The 20,746-nt window shown below is 34.1% G+C and overlaps 1 protein-coding gene across 2 annotated transcripts in view; it reads left to right on the forward strand.

Moving 5' to 3' along the window:
• BANK1 (B cell scaffold protein with ankyrin repeats 1) overlaps positions 1 to 20,746 on the forward strand; it is a 293,848-nt gene that overhangs the window by 123,846 nt on the left and 149,256 nt on the right. For both annotated transcript variants that reach the window (XM_003829949.5, XM_034958947.3), the window contains one exon: positions 5,521 to 5,717. In XM_003829949.5, the coding sequence (XP_003829997.2) occupies positions 5,521 to 5,717 (197 nt within the window). The remainder of the gene's footprint in view (positions 1 to 5,520; positions 5,718 to 20,746) is intronic.

Below are 20,746 nucleotides of genomic sequence, written 5' to 3' on the forward strand. Positions count from 1 at the left end.
AAGAGAAACCAATAAAATGTGTGTGTATATGTGTGTTGAAAGATAGATAGAGATAGGTTCATAGAAATATGTATTATCTATAATAAATCTCTATAACATATATAAATATGTATTGAATATATAGATTAAATTATTAAATATATACATAATATATATTAATAAATATATAAATAAATATAAAATATAAATATTGGCAGGTCTGAAATATGCAGGGCAGGTTGGCACTTAGGGGTTTCCCTAATCATTCTCATATTCCATTTTCATTTTGTCCCTATAATACGTATGGCAGTGCTTCCAAAGGCGTCTTAAATTCTCCCCACTCCTTTTACTGCCCAAAAGATTTCCTAGATTTACTTCCTTGTCTTTGTGCATTTTATTATCAAATCATTTAATATTTTAAAAGAATGACTCCAGTGCTCAAGACTAAAAGGAATTCCTTTTAAAATGCTGAAATAGTCCTTACTAATGAAGTAAAGTTTCCTTGGCCAACATGTTGATTTACTGCTTTGTGGCCCTGATTTCTTGAATGTCTGTGAAACCCATATAAAGGCCAATAGGTAGCATTCTACCTGTAAGCCACGGCCCTGTGCTAGAGTGCCCAACCATCTGATCCTAACCCAGCCCATCTGGTTTGTGCACTTTTACTGTTCAACTTTTCCTGGATCTTTTCCTGGTTCTTGGTTCCTGTCTTGTCAAGACACAGCAGAGACAAAGTTGGTAATTTTCAAAAGGAATTTTTTTTAATGAATGTAGAGGAAAAGAATGCAAACACATTTGTATAGAAATAAAATTTCTAGAGGCTTCTTATTTTAACCAGAGTTTAGCTACAGATTGGATGGATTGGATAAACAGGAAACTGTCCAGCTCTTTTTATTGCCTTAACATTGTCTGGGTTTTCTAGTAGAAAATGGAAAATAAACGTATTTAAATATTGTGAGATTTAATTTCATTTGATATCAATTCTAGAAACCTCTAACAAACACTTCACATCTCCCTTTGCTTCCTAGAATTACCTCCACACATGGACCCCAAGCTCCCAGGCTGTTCGTCTGTGGCCTTAAGCCCTGCTTCAACCTTGTTTTGCTCATTGCCTACTTCTCTCTGGCGATCCCTAGCCCACAGCCCTAGATAAGAAGGCATTTCATAGTGTATCCTCAAAGACTCTTTTTCTGAAATCAGAGCATCTTTCACCACCTGCCACATCCTTGTTCTGTTGCTCTTCTCTTGCTCAGTCTGCCACTAGGTACCTGAAACCCCCACCTCTCCAATTCCATTTGTTAACCACTATATTTTCTTCTTCCTTTTCCTCCTCCTCCTATCATTACTGCTGCTAATTTTAGGGTGGATTCCATCCACTAGGATATTCAGAAAGCAATGAGTCCCTTCTGGGTTTGAGATGACATGCTCCATTTATTTCTCATACTTGTCAACTCATGATGCAGGTCCTTTGGATGACAGAATATTGACATTCTAGAACTCAATTTTTACAATTTTGCAAAACTTTCAAATCTTAAGCATACAATTCAAGAAAATGAAGAATTTCTATCAAAAATTTTCAAATATACAGTCTTTCAAAGAAATTATCTGAGGACAACAGAGTAACTATTCATCTTTATCCCAAGTTTTTCCTGTTGTTTGTCTATGCCTGGCAATAAGAATAAACAACAGAGAATCAAGGCTCTAGAACTGCTCTTTATTTCTACTTGCAAGATGGTTGTGGAAGTGGATTCTAACCATTCCCAGTTTGGATTTTAACTGAGTGGGCCCAGAACACAGAGATAGCCCGGGAGAAGCTCTCATAAGTCATAGACTTGAATGGTCACAGTTGCCTCCCCCAGCTCCACAGCTTTTCTGGCCTCACCCCGAGGAGCAGTACACAGGGGCCATAGCTTCTCTCAGAGCCTCCCTGAGTGTATGGAGGAGCAAAGAAAATAAGGCACCGTAAGTCAGAAAATAACTGGCCATGCTGCAATGGGAAACCAATTTTGAACTCCCTCTCCGAAATTAAAAGGGGCCTCTAGATTGCTTTAAAATGCACTTGATTCTCATTATTTGCAGTAGTTACGTTCTATAAAGTAATCGAATAAGTCAATGCTGAACCTTTGCTCCTAGGAGAGTTATAGGGTTAGGTTCCTGTGAGCTTCTGGTCACAATGTTTTGATCAACCAATTGATACATAACCTTGCTTTATGTGTGTTTCTGTTTAAAAATACCTTATTTAATATACACTGTTGATTCAAAGTGAACTCACCATCAACACTGTAACTCAGGCCTGAATGAATTTATCTAATACATATATTTTCTCCATAAGGCATGCCACCGCTTTCAAGTGCTTAGAAATACTACACAGCACTTCAGCACTGTACTTGGGGGCCATTTTAAACAGCTAATTCACCAAAATAAACCACAAAAACTGTGACAGTTGTGGCACCAAATGGACTGCAAACAGGACATTTGTTTACAGTTTGAGAGCTGAACTAAGAAGGCATATGGTTGCCTTGTTTGACCCCAGCTGGGAATGTGTGCTTTGGGTGACTCAAATTTTTCATTGCTATACATATGTCTGCAAATGACTGGGCAAGTGCCTTAAGGTGTTACAAACAAATTTTAGTGAGTAAATGAATTTGCATAAACAGAATTCCCAAATAATGAGGACCAACAGTACTTATGTGCATGGAAGAATACATTGGACATAGGTTTAATAACTGATTGAGTAGATGTTATGGTCACCAATTGAATATTGAGAAAAATAAGATGCATAAGTTCAAGTAGCTTGTGCAAATGACACTATGACTAAATACTAGAATTAAATTAAATTTGATAGGTTTAATGCATACAATCTGGCTCCAAAGTCCTAATGCTTAAGTGCTACACTATATTGCTTCTCATGAGAGATAAATATTAAGTTTTAGAATTTTGGTATTTAAGTAATGAAAGGCCTTATTTTGAAGTTTATTTAGCAAGAAGAAATTAAGACTCATTTGAATATTATGCAGATTAGGATATAACCTATTCAACTAAAACATTTGAAAGAAAGAATATCTTGTATGAAGTTTCTTGAGACAACTAACAAGAGAAATACCAAGTAGATGTAAATTCTAATTTTTTCTCTTATTTAAGAGAATATTTTAGTAACAAGAATTCAATTACAAGAGTTAATGAGGTAGATTCAATATTGAGTTTAATAGTAAAGTATGTATCTACTTGTGAATTTTCCACTGCGATATTTTATGTAATATGAGAGGTAGCAACAAAACTGTAGCATAGGGCTTTGATGGACTATTTCCTTTGTGCATTTTGTTTACATTATCAAGGTTTTAGAAGCATGGTAACCTTGGCAGCATTTTTTTGTTTCTTAAAATTCCAAATAGAATTATATGTCTAATCTTTTGACAGGATTGGAAGAGTGACACCTCACATGTTATATAATGGTTCTCCTGTCAGAGAGCAAAAGGTTTCATAAACACAGCAATGCTCTGTTTTTACAGATCCACAGAAATAATAACATTTCATCAGATTTCAAATACTATTATGAAAGGAATGAAAATTGTTTTGTTTCTTCAACTTTGCAGCTACCTTCCCTACTCTAATTGGTGTCTGATTAAAACCCAGGAAAAATTACCTTCCAGAGATTTTCTTGGCTTAAAGCATTTGTGGCATGGCATCAAGCCCAGAAGAATATCAGAAGTTCTATAATTTTGACCCCCAACCCTTTCATTTCATAAATTAGGAAACTGAGGTCCACAAGATGAATTCTTAAGAACCACAGATTTAGTGGCTGAGCTGGGATTAGAATGCAGATTTCCTGATTTTTAATCTTCTCTTTATTGTGTGCTTTATTGTTTTGCCCCAAAGTAGCCACTCCAAAGTGGTCATTCTACTCTGAATGAATATTTACTATTCCAGATAATGATTTATGAGAACAAATGGATTGCATGGTCATGAATTTCCAGTTTTAATACTCATCTTACTGTTAAATTCTTGTTTAATGCTTATATTCTAAACTTGAGTATATTTTCATTTTATTATTCTAGTGAGCTAGGTTAATCTTTTGAAATCGTTGGTTTGATTACTTCAATTTAATTATCAGCCATCTTTGTAGAGATTGCCTCAGAAAGTTTAGGAGCAGCTCTGCACAAACAAATGTATGACTTGATTTCTTTGCTATGTGCTAATTCACCTGTTTATTTGTATTGGTAAAACAAGTGACATTGGACTTCTCTTTTAAAAATTTCCCCCAGACATTTTATTCTATTCTCATGAAATTACTATTTGAAAGACATTGGCTGAAACAACTGAAAACTAAAAATTTATTTGGTCTAGAAGAAAATGAAAAGTAAATTTGCCACACCTTGGTTTGAATTATGGCTTCTCTATTTACAACTTGGTAATAAAAACAGATGCAGTTAATCTAGATTAATTAAATGAAAATTGCCATGAAATGAAACAAATGTACACTGTAGATTAAACACATTCTAAACGTTTATTGTATCTCCTAAACAAATCTATTATTTTAACCTAACAAGTGAGACTGTAAATTGTTTGCAAAGTAAATGTGTGCATTTAAGAAAATAACTACATAGTGTATGAACTAAGATGATTAAAGCAAATTGACAGTTTTCAAAAAAGCAATGAGATGGCTGTTTTCCATTGCTTTAAAAGTTTGCTGGAAGACAATTGACTTTGGTTTTGATTCCTTTGATTCTGTTGCTATAAGACTTCACCTTACTTCTGATAATGCCACAGCTATTATGTTGGTGTGTAATTTCTATAACTTTTTCTCAGCTAAGTGCAAAAGTATAGAATAATAACAAACCATCATTCATTTGTGTTTTATTTTGTTTGTCATTGGGATAGAGGTTGCATTCATCATTTTACAGTGATATAAAATTAATAAATGTCTTCTAATTGATAGTTAATTATGAAAAATCAAACTCTAAGACATTGATAAAAAAGTTGTAAAATCCAGATGGAAATTTCCACACTGAAGTTATTTATAAAAGCACTCACCTGTATTTTCTGATGCAGTTAGTTTTTGAAAGAAAAATTTTATGTAGAAATCTAATATAACCCCTCAAAGAATTTCATGTTCATTTCAACTTTGGAAGGAAGCAAACTAGGCAAGGAGGTAGAATATAAAATTATTTTATAGATGAACTTGCAGAATTTCGTTATTTAGCGTTTGGTTAATGTCTAAGTACATTCAAAAGGAGTTATTACAACATGTTTTTCTTTCTTTTTTTTTTCATTTAAGAGGTTGATGTGGCTTTTTAAATTAAACTTACCTCACAAGTAAGATTGGTGCATTAATGCTAGTGAGAATATTAGTTTATATTTATTTTAATATAGGTAATTGAGTGAGGGGAAGATTCTAAATTGCTAGAACTATTGATAGTTTCTTACACAAAAAGTCTGCTGTGCTTTATCGGAATTACTTTTAGGAGCAGATTGTGTTAGACCTTTTAATGAGATTGCCAATAAAATGAAAACATTAAATCCTACTGCTTCTTATGCTTACAGATACTCATTTCAAAGAACTTCCAACTCTTCTCCACTGTGCAGCAAAATTTGGCTTAAAGAACCTGGCTATTCATTTGCTTCAATGTTCAGGAGCAACCTGGGCATCTAAGATGAAAAATACGGAGGGTTCAGACCCCGCACATATTGCTGAAAGACATGGTCACAAAGAACTTAAGAAAATCTTCGAAGACTTTTCAGTAAGTTTTTTTTTAATTATATCTCTGTATATTCTGTTTGATATTGTAGAAGAGACTGTAAGAAGAAAAAACCTATTACCCTTACCGTTTTCTCTAAGACTCTAGTTAAGGCACTATTAGGCACATGAAAACATATCAATAATCGTTAGGTTGCAGAAAAACAATTTGATAATAATTCAAAAAGTCTACCCAATAAAAAGTTAATTTATGTTGCTTAAATTTGTTTTCCTTATGTGATTCCTTCTCCTTCTCCCTGTTAAGTCCCAGTTCTGTCTTATGAAGGTTGAAGCCCCAAATTTCAGAACACTTTTTGAAGAATGTTAGTTTTGTAAGAATGTAAACAAAGAAGATTTTAAGAAGGAGGGGATCCTATCTCAGTACATAAAACACACTTTGTGTTTCCATAATCATGTTTAGAAAAGCAATTGTTTTTCTGGTTGTAACAAAGATATACACATTTTGCTCCAGAAAGTGAATTATACTCTGACGGCTCTTTGGAAAATATAATGGGACAATGATTATGCTGGTAAATTATCAAAATTTGTTCTTGAGTATTTAAAACAAATAATTTTGTTGTCAAGGAAGAGTTAATATAGAATATGTAAATCCTGTAAGCTTCTGGCTATTTTAGCATTTATTCTGATTGTCAGATTAAGCCAATCTAATTAATATTGGACTTCAGAAACAATAATTGGTATTTGAGATTTCCAGAGAGTATATTTAAAATAAATATAGAACATGAAGTATTATGATAAAATTAATAAACTACTAATTTTTTGTCTTATGTCCTTCAAATCAGAAATAACCATTACTTTTATTGCTGGAAGGATTTTAGACAGTGATTGTCATATATGCTAGTTTTTAACTAGTTATCATGCTTTATCTGATGAGGGCATTCATTTTCATAATTGTTCACTGTATGCAGGCATTGAATAGGGCAGCATGGTATCTATCTCGGGTAAGTCAGTAAGTCAATTCAGCCTTGGATATTTTCCATTAATACTGTTATTTAATACATTTTAGATGCCTGTCTTTAACTCTATACAACTCTAGTCTTTAATTTTTAGCTACTGGTACACTGGGTTAAAATTTTCCCTGGAAGTCCTAGCATCTAGGGATGCTTTCTAAAATAATCCCTGATTTTCAAAAAGTCATTCTTCCACTTCTTGCTCTCCAGTAAAGACTCAGCTTTTGACAGATGCAACCCCATGCACACTTCAGGTGCTCCATAAGTAACAAAATAATACATAATGATGACAGTAGATATGAAAGTAAGTACAATGGTAGGATGTGAGGTTTGATGGATGTGGGATATAATTTTTTTTCTCTTACACCCTCTCAGTATTTATACCTCTGCTCCTGCAATAACAGCACTGATAGAATTTGATTGCTATCATTGTATCTAGGTGACAATCACTTTTTCATAGTCGCTGCATTCTAATTTTACAGTTATACTTGATAATTCTTGTGTGAAATATGTTACATAATTTTCCATAGTATCTTTGTAAGCTGTTATTTCTGCCTGAATGTCTACAGTAAACGTTACCATTATAGTTAAGATAGATCAATTATTTTGTGAATGTTCTGCTGTCAGTAAGGAATTGACTGTAGCTGTTGCAAGTGCCAACAGATCTGTCAATGCATTTTCATGACCATGGATAATTTTATATACAATAATTTTGCAAGCTACGAAGGCCTTTTTGCAAATGTGTAGTTAAGAAAATGAAACATATGTATTATATTTTGACCCTCATGGAAAAATGTTTCCTGTCAATTTATATGACACATAAATTATTCTTCTAATTATCAATTTTATCTAAAATAAATTTGGAAGTCATATCTTCTTAGTGAAGGTATGCTAGATAACCAGATGTTGACACTGTCATGGATGAAGCTGGAAACCATCATGCTCAGCAAACTATCGCAAGGACAAAAAACCAAACACCGCATGTTCTCACCCATAGGTGGGAATTGAACAATGAGAACACTTGGACACAGGAAGGGAAACATCACACACCAGGGCCTGTCATGGGGTTGTAGGAGGGGGGTAGAGATAGCATTAGGAGATATATCTAATGTAAATGACGAGTTAATGGGTACAGCACACCAACATGGCACATGTATACATATGTAAGAAACCTGTGTGTTGTGCACATGTACCCTAGAACTTAAAGTATAATAAAAAAGACACTATCTATTCTAAATACTGTTATTTAAGTCTTTTAAAGAGTGTATGTAAACCTGATGGAGAAAAATGGAATCTCATTATACTACTAAAATACTTTACTGTTGCTTTAAAAGCCTCTATATCACTTCAGTGTTATAATGACTTAGATTCTGATAAATCTAAGATCATCACAAATGCATTCAAATTTTTCATGAACTATTGTTTCAGAATAGTTTAAAGGAGCAGATATTTTTAAGTTTGAGGTTTACAATCTACTAGTGGACTACACTTCTACTGAAGAAATATCTATTTTTAAATTCCAACATATTTTGCTCCTAACTAATTTACTGATTTGCTCAGTACTTCCTAATCCCCCATCAATAAAACATTGCTCATTTTAGAATTTCACAGGGAGTTACAATACGGTGATTTGGGTCATCACTGAATAAAGTGGGTAGAAGGAAAAAAGCAATTATGATTTTAGAAAAATACAGAGAAAACACAAAAGCATTAGCTGGCATTCATAAACCAAGTGGCACCCATGTCTTATTGTTAGGTATATGAAGGAGGAGGATGAAGATAAAGAGAATGAGGAAGGAGGGGAGGAAGAGAAAGGAGAGAAGGAGGAGAGTAGGAGAAGAAGGGGGCCTGAAATCACATTTCTTACATTGCTTCATGACATTTTTTATTTGAGAGGTTAATAATTTATACACAGTCTATGAATAGAGCCTCTTCATTATGAATGAATAGCTTTCATGTTTTGATAAAGTTATGTAATTGACATCTGTACTTCATTTATCTTTTCAGTGCTATTACTGGATAATAATATCATATATTTCTATAATCCATAAAGTCTTTCAAATATCTACTCATTTTTCAGTTTCTAACAATATCACCTGAGAGAATTAACATGAAAAGTAAATGGGAAAATGGCGAAATATTTGGTACTTAAATTCACAACTGCGTATGAACAACGATTTGCTTATCATTATTCATAAGGAAAGCCCAGGACATTTTAAATAGTAAATAGTGACATTGATGATTGATTCAGTCTTCAGAAACTTATCTCTTAAATAAAACGTGCATGAAAAGTTGAAAACAAGCTGGAACTTGGCCTCAGATTGAGGTGCTTTGAGATTTAAGATAAAGTGTACAAGACTAGTCTGTACTTTAAGCAAACAGATATAAATAATATTTGCTTGTATTAGCTCACATATGTCACCCCATCCATTCCCATCCATTTAAAACCCTTAACAAAATGATTACATCAATGTGTAAATAGACAAGGAAAAGTACATTCTCCTCGTTGGCCAGCTATGGAATTGGAGACAGGTGTTCACTTATCTTAGAAACAATATCCAGAAAATATCTTTTTCCTTCCACCACTGTGTTCACTTGTAGTTTGGTTTAAATATTTAAATATCTTACATTTTCTTCATCAATATAATAAGTTGTTAATTATAAATATTGATGAAGAAAATTTAAGAAATGGGAAAATCAGCTTTCCATGCACATTCTCTAACTGGCTTTTCAGAAGTACTCCTGATTGGGAATCTGTCTATTGCTCATGTGTGCAATGGGATTCCTGTGGCATCAGGCTCTCCTTAATCTATCCCTACACTGCTCTTTGTCCCTGTGGACACTGGGCCCCTGTGTGTGTGTGTGTGTGTATGTGTGTGTGTGTGTGTGTGTGTGTGTCTGTGTGTGAGACAGAGAGATTTTGTTGCCCTCCAGTATCTGACTGACAGGCCTTAATCTTTTTCAGATAGTCAAGGGCTTGGGTTTAAAATACAGGTATGGAGGGGTAGGTGTTGAGGCATTTACAATATCCCTAATATAAAGCAATAATTGACTGGGTAATATAGAGAACCAATTACTCAGAAGTTAGGTTTTGTGTTTAGGCTAGTAAACATTCACTCTTCCTGGCTCTTTATTTCTGTCATTCTCAGCATTGCCCTCTCAGTATTTTACAAGTAGATTGTTCCATTTAATTCAGTATATATCAGTGTTATATAATTTAGTTTAAATGGCAGCATATCCTGCTTTGCTTATGTGGTTTTTCCTTTCTTATAAGTCTGGAAGCTCGTGATGGATAGTGGGCTCTCCTCCCCTCCCACCATCAGGTACACTAAAGGTGCTCAGCATGTATTTTTCTCGTTGATGGTACAGAAGGTTGGTGTCCAACTGAAAGACTTGTCTTATTTCACTTTCCCAATCATATACTTAACTAGGTCCCATATGGTAAATAAAATAATTGGTCATATTTCCTATACTTGGAATTTTTTTAAAGTTTAGTTTCGGAGACTTCATAGACAGCCCTACTGCTTGTCTTCAGCATATATTTTAATAGGCCCAACTAGTATGAATTTTGGAATTCTGGCTTTTATTCTATATTGATGTTCTGTTCTGTTAGAATTGAAGAAACTAGAATAAGTCACGTAATTGCACTTGACTGTATGCATTATAAATTTATGTGTCAGTTTTGTGCTTGAAACTACTTGGGAATCTCTTTCAAAAATCTGGCTATCACAGAATTTTTCTCTTCTCCAAGTCCTCAGACCCAGTTTTGATGCCCTAACTCTGCAGCTCTAAACATGCTATGTAAACTCCCTTAAATCTTTTTGCTTTATTGTCAAATTTTCCATTTTCCTTTACTACTAGAGTCTTGGAATTCAGCCAGGTCTGGATTTTAAACCTAACTTCATCAAAAACTAAGTTTGCATCCTTGGAAAAAATAATTCCTCATAGAGCACTTTAGGATTTGATGAAATGAATGTGAAATTATTAAATATATAGAAGACCCACAAAAAATATTGCAGTCACCTTATTTTCTGTTGGCTTATTGTTATTCATATCAAATTTAGACTTCACTGTCAATCATACCTTCTCTTTTCTTGCATCATTAATCTCTCTCATTATACTGACTCTTCCCTGAAAAAGTGTTTCAAGAATATATATGTACATGCTTTACATAGACATATAGTTTTGTATTGTTTAAAGACTATATATATATGTGTGTGTGTGTGTGTGTGCACTTTGCATTTAGCTCACTACTAAAGCTGCTCTGTCAAAAGCCATAAATAATCAACCATGTATCAGATCCAGTGGATTTCTTTCAGACATCTTTTGGCACAACCTTTGACATTGCTTTCTTTGACCCTGCCCTCTTTCTGAAGGTCCACTGACCCCTTGTGACTTTCTTGTCTTCCCCATCAGGAAAGGTTCTTTCTGCACTCTTTTCACTTGTGATTAAAAGGCAGTGTCATAACTGGAACAAATGAAATCATGTGGAATTTGTGTGAAGCAGAAGAAAATTTATAAACAGGATTTTAAATAAGCACTTAATGGAAAAGGTGAAGGATGCATATGGTGAAAGAAATGGGATGTGCAGTTGTGTGAAGAAGGCAGAGTAGGTAAACTCTGACTTCTTAGGCCAGAAAACCAAATCTTGTTATTGACTTTTTTTCATAGAATGCATATTGTTTTTTAACTTATGATAATGACCTACAAAAGACTATGCATCTATTAAAAGAAAACTTAACATTTGATATGGGATTTTGGTAAAATATATACTGAGAAATGTTTGTAGAGCCCCAAAGAGCTCATACACAACTTAATGGTTAAGTACATAAAAACCTAGTTGTTTGCGGTATTTTTGCCTACTCATACTGTAAGAAAATACTTGATTTTTAATTATTTATTTACACGCTTTGCACAGGTTGTATGCTTAATGCAACGTGTATGATATAACTAGATTCAAATAGAAAAATCTGTAAAAATAAATTTCCCAAATTAATTTTATGAGATGTAATATATTATTTAGAAAAACTGTCCTTAGGCTATTCATCAGTAGAATGTTCATTAGGAAAGACATTTCTCATGTCTACTAAGCCCAGTGTGTGAAACTGCTTAAAGTAATCTCTTTCTCCCAGAAATCATGTTAGTTTGGTTTAACAGAGTCAAGCAAAAACCCCATTTGTAATTCTCAGGAATAACTATTCTCAGATGTCACAGCCGCTGTTTTCTCAGTGTTTTGCTATGTAATAAATGATTTATGTTTTCATAAAGTTGCTAGAATAGCAATCAGTGTCTGTACACTCTCTTTCCATATACACAGAATATAGTTTTTTAAAAGCTTTCCTGGGTTCTCATTCATTACTCTGCCTCAGCAGAGGAGGAAACAGAAGCAGAAAGGGTCAGGATGATGTACAGCTAGCCTCCACAGCAGTATAATCATTTGGCGGTGAGTTGGGGAGGGGAGCAAGCATCACTGGGAAAAGCAAGATGAGTAAAATATATGAATAGTCCTTGAACGTTTCTTACAACTCAGACACATAAACAGATTATTGCATTATCAATTTATATCACCAAAAGATAAATTAGCCCTAAAATTCAACAAAATAGAGGTTTTGTAAAATGAATATAGTGTGTGATTTGTATTTCCAATTTCTCGAATAAGCATAATGTATTATATTCATCATTCAGGTTTTTTATATCAGAAATGTTATATTCTCATAAAAACAGGAGACACACATTTTTCATAATGTAGACATTTGTTATCCTTTTTATTCCAAGATCTATTAACTCCTTTACTTCATAACTTCCCTCAATTGAATAATTAGTATTTTAAAAAATAACTTATTGTTAAAAATTTTTCTGAGAATAATGACCCTTTTGATAAACCTTAGAGGGCACTTTGTCCTAGCAACAGCTGAACTCTGAAAAGCCACATCTTATTTTCCCAGGCAGAAGGGAATCTTAGTGTTTTTGGGAGCTATCATAATTTTATTCCTAAATGAGATTGACCTTGTAGTATTTATTTGAATATCTATTTATTCTCACTTTTGAAAAAATATTATTTAGAGTTAGGGTAAGGCCCTCTATCTACACTTTAAGCCCATTTCCCACTGTTCTCAGGTATATGGAACAGAGCTAGGGTAGAAAATTTAGATATAACAGCTATATAGTTCAGAAGAATTTATAATATATTTGCTTTTATCTTCATTGTACCAAATGCCATAGCTGCTATGAATGTAATCATGGTATATGAGGACAAGTGATGATATGATTTTGATTACCTATGCCTCAGTAGGTAATGATTTTTATGCTCATTGCATTAAAATTAATTCAATACCCACAGATAAGGCAATTTATGAAAGTAATAGAGGGAAATAATATACATGTGCTTACAGTTCTTTTCCAATAGAGATCCTTAATACATCATTAAATAATTTTTTAAAGTTGAAACAGTATCTTATTCTAAATAGGTAATTTGTTATCTTTTATACATTTGCTTCAGATGCTGGCAGTCTCCAGGATCCTATTAAGAGTCACGTCCTTGCCTATGGGGGCTAAATGGTCTTTAAAGACCCTTGGATACCTAAGTTTTTGTAATTTTTAGAGTTCTGATTTCTCAGAAACCTTCTAAACTTTAGTTCTTTCATTTTTTTCTGGCTTCTTTCAAACCAATTAGCTTGTGTAGAACAGGGTAACCTAGAGCTCTCACTTACATGCCTGCTGGTCAAAAGGAAATGCAATTTCAGAGAATGCAAAATTAATCACTAATGGTAATTAAAGCAATCAGTATTGACACCATATCTGTAGAGCGTGGCCCTCATGAAATAAACACATGGCATTGTCCTTTCAGAAGGAAAATATGCAAAGGCAATTGAATTAAAATTTCATTGGAAAAATATTGTTCCTGGAAATTCTTCTCCATTAACTGGCTTTGAATTTCCATCATTCTTGATTCTTGAAGATAGGAAAGGGTATTTAATATAATCCAATGTAGATTGGGTATATACTTTTCTACTAGTATCATGAAATGGTTTTTACTTTAAATTCACGTAAAGGCCTCTCCAGGCATATGAAAAGAATCAGACTTATATTATGAAAAAACAAGAATATTCATCAAATATTACAGCTCTGAGCCTCAACAATATAATTTTTTTCATTTCTTCTTATGTAGCAACACTCTCTTTGTGATATATATAGAGATGTGAGAAAGTAAAGATTATGATTGACTTATTCTGCCTCTAAAAAATACAGTATAAAAAGAAAATAAATGGCACCAGTTGAAGGCTAAATTTTGGGTTTGTTTTACATAAATTAATCAACTCTCGCTTGAGCCATAAAACAGTCTCCATTTTAGTTTAACAAATAGATTGATTGACTCAACAAATATTTATTGACTATCTATTAGGTGCCAAGCATTGTTCTAAACACTGGAAATTCAGAACAGACCAAAACTCCTACCCTAATGGGAAATAAGACTATAAATAAAGAAAGATATACAATGTGTCCAGTGGACATTAATGTTTAAGGCCAGGAAGAAATAGAAAGAACCACATTGCATAAAGTGGTGCGTAAAAGGAGATGGGAGGGGGAACAATTTTGAAACGAGTAGTCAGGGAAGTATTCACTGAGGAGTACTTTTTGGTAACTGCCTAAAACTATGAAAGAGAAATTCATGCATTTATATGGACAGGTATTCCAATAAGAGAAAATGGCACAACAAGGGCAAAGGCTCTGGTAGGATGTGGATATCCACAAAAGAGCCAGTTGGTCAATGTTACTGAAGCAAAGTAAGTGAGAAAGAAAAGAAATAGTAATTAGATGGCATCAGAAAGATAAGTAAGGCTGGATCTGTAAGGCCGTATAGGTAATGATGAGAATTTGGTATTTTGGAGAAAGGCATTAGAGAATTCTGAGAGGCATTGTATTTGTCTGTTTACACACTGCTATAAACAATTGCCGGAGACTGGGTAATTTATAAAGAAAAGAGGTTTAATTCACTCACAGTTCCACATGACTGGGGAGACCCCAGGAAACTTACAATCATGGCGGAAGGGGAAGCAGTCGCGTCTTATATGGCCGCGGGTGAAAGGAGAGAAGGAGGAATTGTCAAACACTTACAAGACCATCAGATCTTATGAGAACTCATTAACTTTCACAAGAACAGCATGGGGGAAAACTGCCTCATGATCTGATCACCTCCCACCTGGTCCCACCCTGGACATATGGGGATTATGGGGATTATGGGGATTACAATTCAAGATGAGATTTGGGTGGGGACAAAGAGCCAAACCATATCAGGCATCATATGATTTAAATTGATCAGAGTCACGACTATATTGATCACAGACCATACAGGGCAAGAAGGACAGATAAGACCTGATTGGCAACTACTCCCATAGTCCAGATGATAGATGATAAAAAGATGCTAGTTTCCACTAGGATGACAGCAGCGAAGACAATCAGAAGTGGTTAGGTTTGAAATATGCCATTGTTTTTTAGTATAGGCAATGGAATTTACTGACTTTGGTGGTGTAATATAAAAGAAAGTGAGTAGTTACTGATATTTCCAAGTATGTTGGTAGAAGCGGAGGATGGAATTAATTGCCATTTATTGAGATGAGGAAGATTGAATGAAGAAATGGTTTGTTAAGAAAAATCAGGAGTTTGGCTTGGGACACATTAAATTTGAAATGCCTACTATGTTCCAAAGTTTGGAAGTAGAGGTTATAGGGAGTACCAACAGAAAAAGCCAACAATGAGCAGCATTTGAGGTAGGAAGAGAATCAAGAAATCTATTGACCTGGATGCCAAGTAAAAGAAAGATTTTCACAGATGAGGTAGTGGACAGCCACATTAAATGCTACTGACAGGTCAACTAAGATAGGACAGATAATCAAATTTTTGATTTAGCAACATGTGTATGTATATTTGTATGTGCATATTTAGGTATTTCTCCTTAAAAATTAGTTATCATAATAATAAGCCTTTCCAAATATTGGAAAGATGATTTCTTGGGAGATGAGAGAGATTAAGATAAATTTTGTAATGAAGCATGAGCTCTATGATACTTTGGGGAAAATTCTGATGAATATTTTGCTCTAATTTAGTTTGTCCCAAATACGTCTTATTAGCTGTTTGTGGAAACAAGAGTGAAGCATGATGCTATTTTAGAAACACATTTCCTGACATGTGGTTTGGAATCCCTCAAGAAAATGTAGAGGAGGAGACAACATTCAGTCTCCAGCTGGTGTGAGTGTCTTGTGGAGAAAGTGAACTGTCAGGGAAAAAAAAAAATCAGAGCATTTTTATCTGTCAGACATTAAGGTCCATTCATAGTGAAAAATCGTAAACTCAGATCCCTGATTTGAGCCTGTGGTTGAGATTTCAGCCTAAGCAAGAACACTTCTCCCTTTGTTAGTGTTTAATTTTCTTTTCTCAGTACTGCCGAGTTCACTTATTCAAATTTGGCTCTTGGTAAAATATCAGCAAGCCAATTAATCCGTTTCCTTAATGAGAACTCTCTATTATAAGAATGGGTAACTGCATAGACTTATATTGAACCTATCAATCTTGGATTTGAAGGGGAGAATGCCAGTTATCCAGGCAATCTGGTTCATTACTGCAGTATTGGACCACGTCACTAAATAAGCCCACAGTGCAACTACAATAGCATCGTGGGAGTGGAGAGCAGCGCCTGGCGCTGAACATTTGTTCACGGCCTATTATATGCCAGATTGGGTTAGAAACTTTATGCACACCCTCTGGCTCCATGTTCTCTGCCACCCTCTGAGGAATTTCTACTTAGTTTACATTTTGAGAAACTGAGGCTAACAAGTTGGAGAGTTAGTGAGCTGTGAAGCCACCAAATAGCCTCCAAAAGATGGCTACTCATAACAACCTGCTAACTTTATGGTCTCACTTCTTGAATGCTGTAATGATTCAAATGATTCTTTCCAATTTTGGCTTCTCCTTTGTTCTTTTCTTGACATTTCAACCTGATGTCCATACAATGCCTCTGAATAAAATATCATTCTCATCACTATACTATTATCATAATAATTCCCAAATATTTAGCAAGCAGTCAGTCTACATCTGATGTGTTAGGAATTGTTGGTGAGGGAGGGAGAAAGGAGGAAACCTTGTACTTTGACTCCTCTCTAAAATCTACTTCATGAAACATCAGATTGTTGGAAGGTCCAAATTATATGTATAAAAGGCCTTTAGGATTTGTAAAGCTTCAGCACCATTTTTAATATTATCATCACCATTTTAAAACTTGCCATAAATAATTTTAATATTTTAAACACTTTGTAAGTGAATTATTTTAATACTTAAGTCATTTCTAATTTTAAAAAACTATATGACACATGAATTTTTCTCTTTTCTACTGTATATGGCTTTCAAAACGAATGTAGGAAACAATATTTATCAAATTTTCTCCTTAAACAGGTTAAACTGTAACATTTTCTCAGGGAATGAATATATGTACTATCCTTTGTTTTTTGTCTGTTTTCTACTTATTAAGTCAATGGAGTTTTTCAGTTCTCAGAAAAATTTAAGTTGCAATCATTTAAAGTAGCCAGAGATTGCATTTAGCAACATTCAGCTAATGTTGATAACCCTTCCTGGTGCTTATATTGTATTAATAGTTTGTTGGGGGGGGGACTAAAAATGAATAAACACACAAAGTAATTTCACAAAGTGATAAATGCTGCGATTTTTTTAATTAGTAAAAAAAATTTAATTGAAGTCGTTACAAGAAATAATGATATATTTGTTACACCATGCTCAATATCACGTTATATAAATAAAACATTCATTTAATATTAGTTTTCCTTCTCTCGTGACATCTTCATAACACTTCTAATCAGGTATTAATATGTAATAATTAATATATTAATAAATTCAAATCTAGAATGTTTCCTTTATTAGACTATAAATTTGATGAGAACATATCAGAGTTTATAGTTCCATAGTAATTTTATGTATGTGGATATTGGTTGAATATCTCTCCCACAGAACTGTAAATTTTATGAGAGTGTGTGTTCATCATTGTATCTGCCATGTTCAGCAGTGACTATCTCTGAGTAGATGCTCTCTACCTTCCCCCATTCTCTCTTTGTGTGTGGGTGTGTGTGTTTATGTGTGTATATATGAATATATATATATTCATTTACCTATTCATTCTTTTATATTGTATAAAAAGAATAAATTCTTTCTAAAATTATTGGGCATGTACTATTCGTTGAGTATTGTTACAGTTACAGTAACATAAGACAGACAAGTCACTGGTCTCATGAGCTCACATTTGAAAGTGATCAACAAGGGAGGGAGTGTTCTTTATTATCTGTCCTTCTTCAAAATTCTAACTTTACCCCCATAGCCATTCGCCAGTGAAATATCAGATAGTAGTTAAGTACTCTGGAAAAAAATAACATGTTAGTATAAAAGCCAAAAACAATAAAATTAGCAAAAAATTTTATAGTACTTGCTATGTACTAGTATCTGTTTTTGCTGCTTTGTAACAGCTCAGTCCTACTATCCAGGTTTTACAGATGAGGAAACTGAAGCACAGAGTGTTTAAGTTCTTGCCCAAGGTCACACATTTGGTAATAAGTAGAGATGAGTTTTGAACCCAGGCAGTGTAGCTCTACATGCTTTAACATGGCACTAGATTACATCTAATACTTAGAAAAGGCACACTTAACCATTTTTAGTATATTCTCTAACAGTTTGTCCCACTGCAAATCTGACAGACAATCTTTCTATGTAAAATTATTGCTAAACATCACTAAGGATTCAATTCAGATGGAAGTCTGGGTCCAAATTCAGTTTTACCTGTGTTTTATGCAGATGGACTAAAGCACCTCTCAGAATACAGTAAAAGAAAATACCAAATTCTAGTTTTTATAGGTTGGGTTAAATTTAGTTATGGCTGTCATGTACCTAACTTTTTAACGCTGTCCTTTGCTCTGTTCTTTGGCTGCTTTATTGCCACAGGTTTATTGACTCTCAAGAGTATTGTGATAGTTAATTTTAGGTACCTACTTTCCTGGGCCACAGGATGCCCAAATATTTGGTCAAACATTATTCTGGGTGTTTCTGTGGGGATAATTTGAATGAGATTAACATTTAAATTTGTAGTCTGAGCAAAGCAGATTGCTTTTCCAAATATCGGTGAGCTTCATCCAATGAGTTGAATGCCTGAATAGAACACAACTGGAACCTTTCCTTGAACTGGAATGTCTGTGTTTTCCTGCGTTTGGTCTTGAACTTAAGAATCAGCTCTTTCTGTATTTCCTTCTGCTAGCCTTTGGACTAGAACCATACCATGGGATCTCCTAGTTCTCAGGCCTTTGGACTTAAATTAAAACCACACCATTGGCTTTCCTGGGTCTCTAGCTTGCCAGCTGCAGATGTGGGGACTTACGAGTCTCCATAATTGCAAAAGTCAGTTCCTTATCATTAATCTCTTTCTATATAACATATGTACATCCTATTGGTTCTGTTACTCTGGTGAACTCTGAATAACACAAGTATTGATTTGATTTTAAATCTCTATGACATTTTCTTCCCTCAGTCTTTCGATGGTAAAATCAAGATGAGGAAATAATCTGAATGCTAGTTTAATCGTATCGTGTTACAGTTTGCTGTTGGAGCTGAAACTGAGTGTGGAATATTGACATGGAGAGAGGGCTGGAGGGCTGGAGATGAGGTGAGAGATATGCAGAGCCCTAGAAGGCAGACAGAGAGGAGCAGAAACATGGGCCATGGCAAAGCTATAAAAATCCATAACAATTCAGGAGTAACTAACTAAAGTGGTTTTAGGAAAATGACATGAAAATGATTAAAATATTCCTTCATGAGAAAATGTAGTTTGTTTAAGATCCTGTGGTAATTTTCAACTACTTCCTAGGAAGTATTTTAAGAAAGTAAAGGGACCTGTTTTAATGGGTGAAAAGTTCTACTGACTGTTAGTAGATGAATGTTAAATGCCTTGCAATGTGGAGGACAATCCCTCCCTGTGAAGAACTGGCCTATCCAAAACGTCGGTGGATCCTTCCTTAAGAAATAGTAGCAAAAGATTTTCCACCAATCTCACTCTAACCTTAATAAACCTAGAATTCAACTGTTTCCTGATTTCCTTATCCCTTTGGCAAGTAGATGTATTAAATAGAATTTGAATAATGTTTTTATATATGTGTGCATATGCCTATGTATGTTTGTGTATGTACATAAAATTTCTGTTTCACTAACTATGAAGTCAAAATTTGGACTTTTTAAAGGGGACTTTTCTTTAAATTTCACCTTAGTTGTCCTGTTGTAAGTTTGTTTTCTTAAATATTTATATGTAAAAATTTTAATAATTGGTAGTATGTCAGAAAATGGAGGACTTCCATGTTGCTAGAGACAGCTATCACCCTATTACCAGAGAGCACAGCTTGGATAGCTTCTGAAAGGAAAACTGAAGATAAAATTATAGCTGATGTATTATATGCCATCCGCTAAATGTCTATCTCCTACTTTAATGAGATATTACTCTTCCTTGTGAGTAACATTTTTACACTTCTGAAAGAAGAAATATTGTGAGACCGCTCATTCCTCTGGGAAAATATATACATGTACTGGGTGAGACGGAACAGAAAGGTGCTCTTTTCAACAAACCAACCTCTCACAGATAGATTAAAAACAAAACAATATATTTTGTGCATGGGTAAAAATTACAGACTAAAACTAAATTTATCTTTAGTGTATAGCTCAATAGCTATATTTTAGCTTTGTAAAATGGATTTGGCAAAGGTGTTTATATAGGTCTGTCTGATATTACTGTCTTTTCCCTGTGGTTTTGAAATGGCTTATATTTTGGCAATACCATATTATCACCCGGAAAATGTACACTGAAAAATATTCTTGTTTCCACAACTTGTAGTGTGAATTAGTTACACTGCAAACTCTCTTCCTGTTCAAATGCAAGCATGAGTTTTAGACATAATAATGGCATGAATACTTAGCAAATGGCTATTTTGAAATTTACCAAAAACAATGGCCCATGGTAGGGATAGGA

The sequence above is a fragment of the Pan paniscus genome, chromosome 3 (assembly GCF_029289425.2).
Source record: "Pan paniscus chromosome 3, NHGRI_mPanPan1-v2.0_pri, whole genome shotgun sequence".
In the NCBI taxonomy this organism is placed as follows: Eukaryota; Metazoa; Chordata; class Mammalia; order Primates; family Hominidae; genus Pan; species Pan paniscus.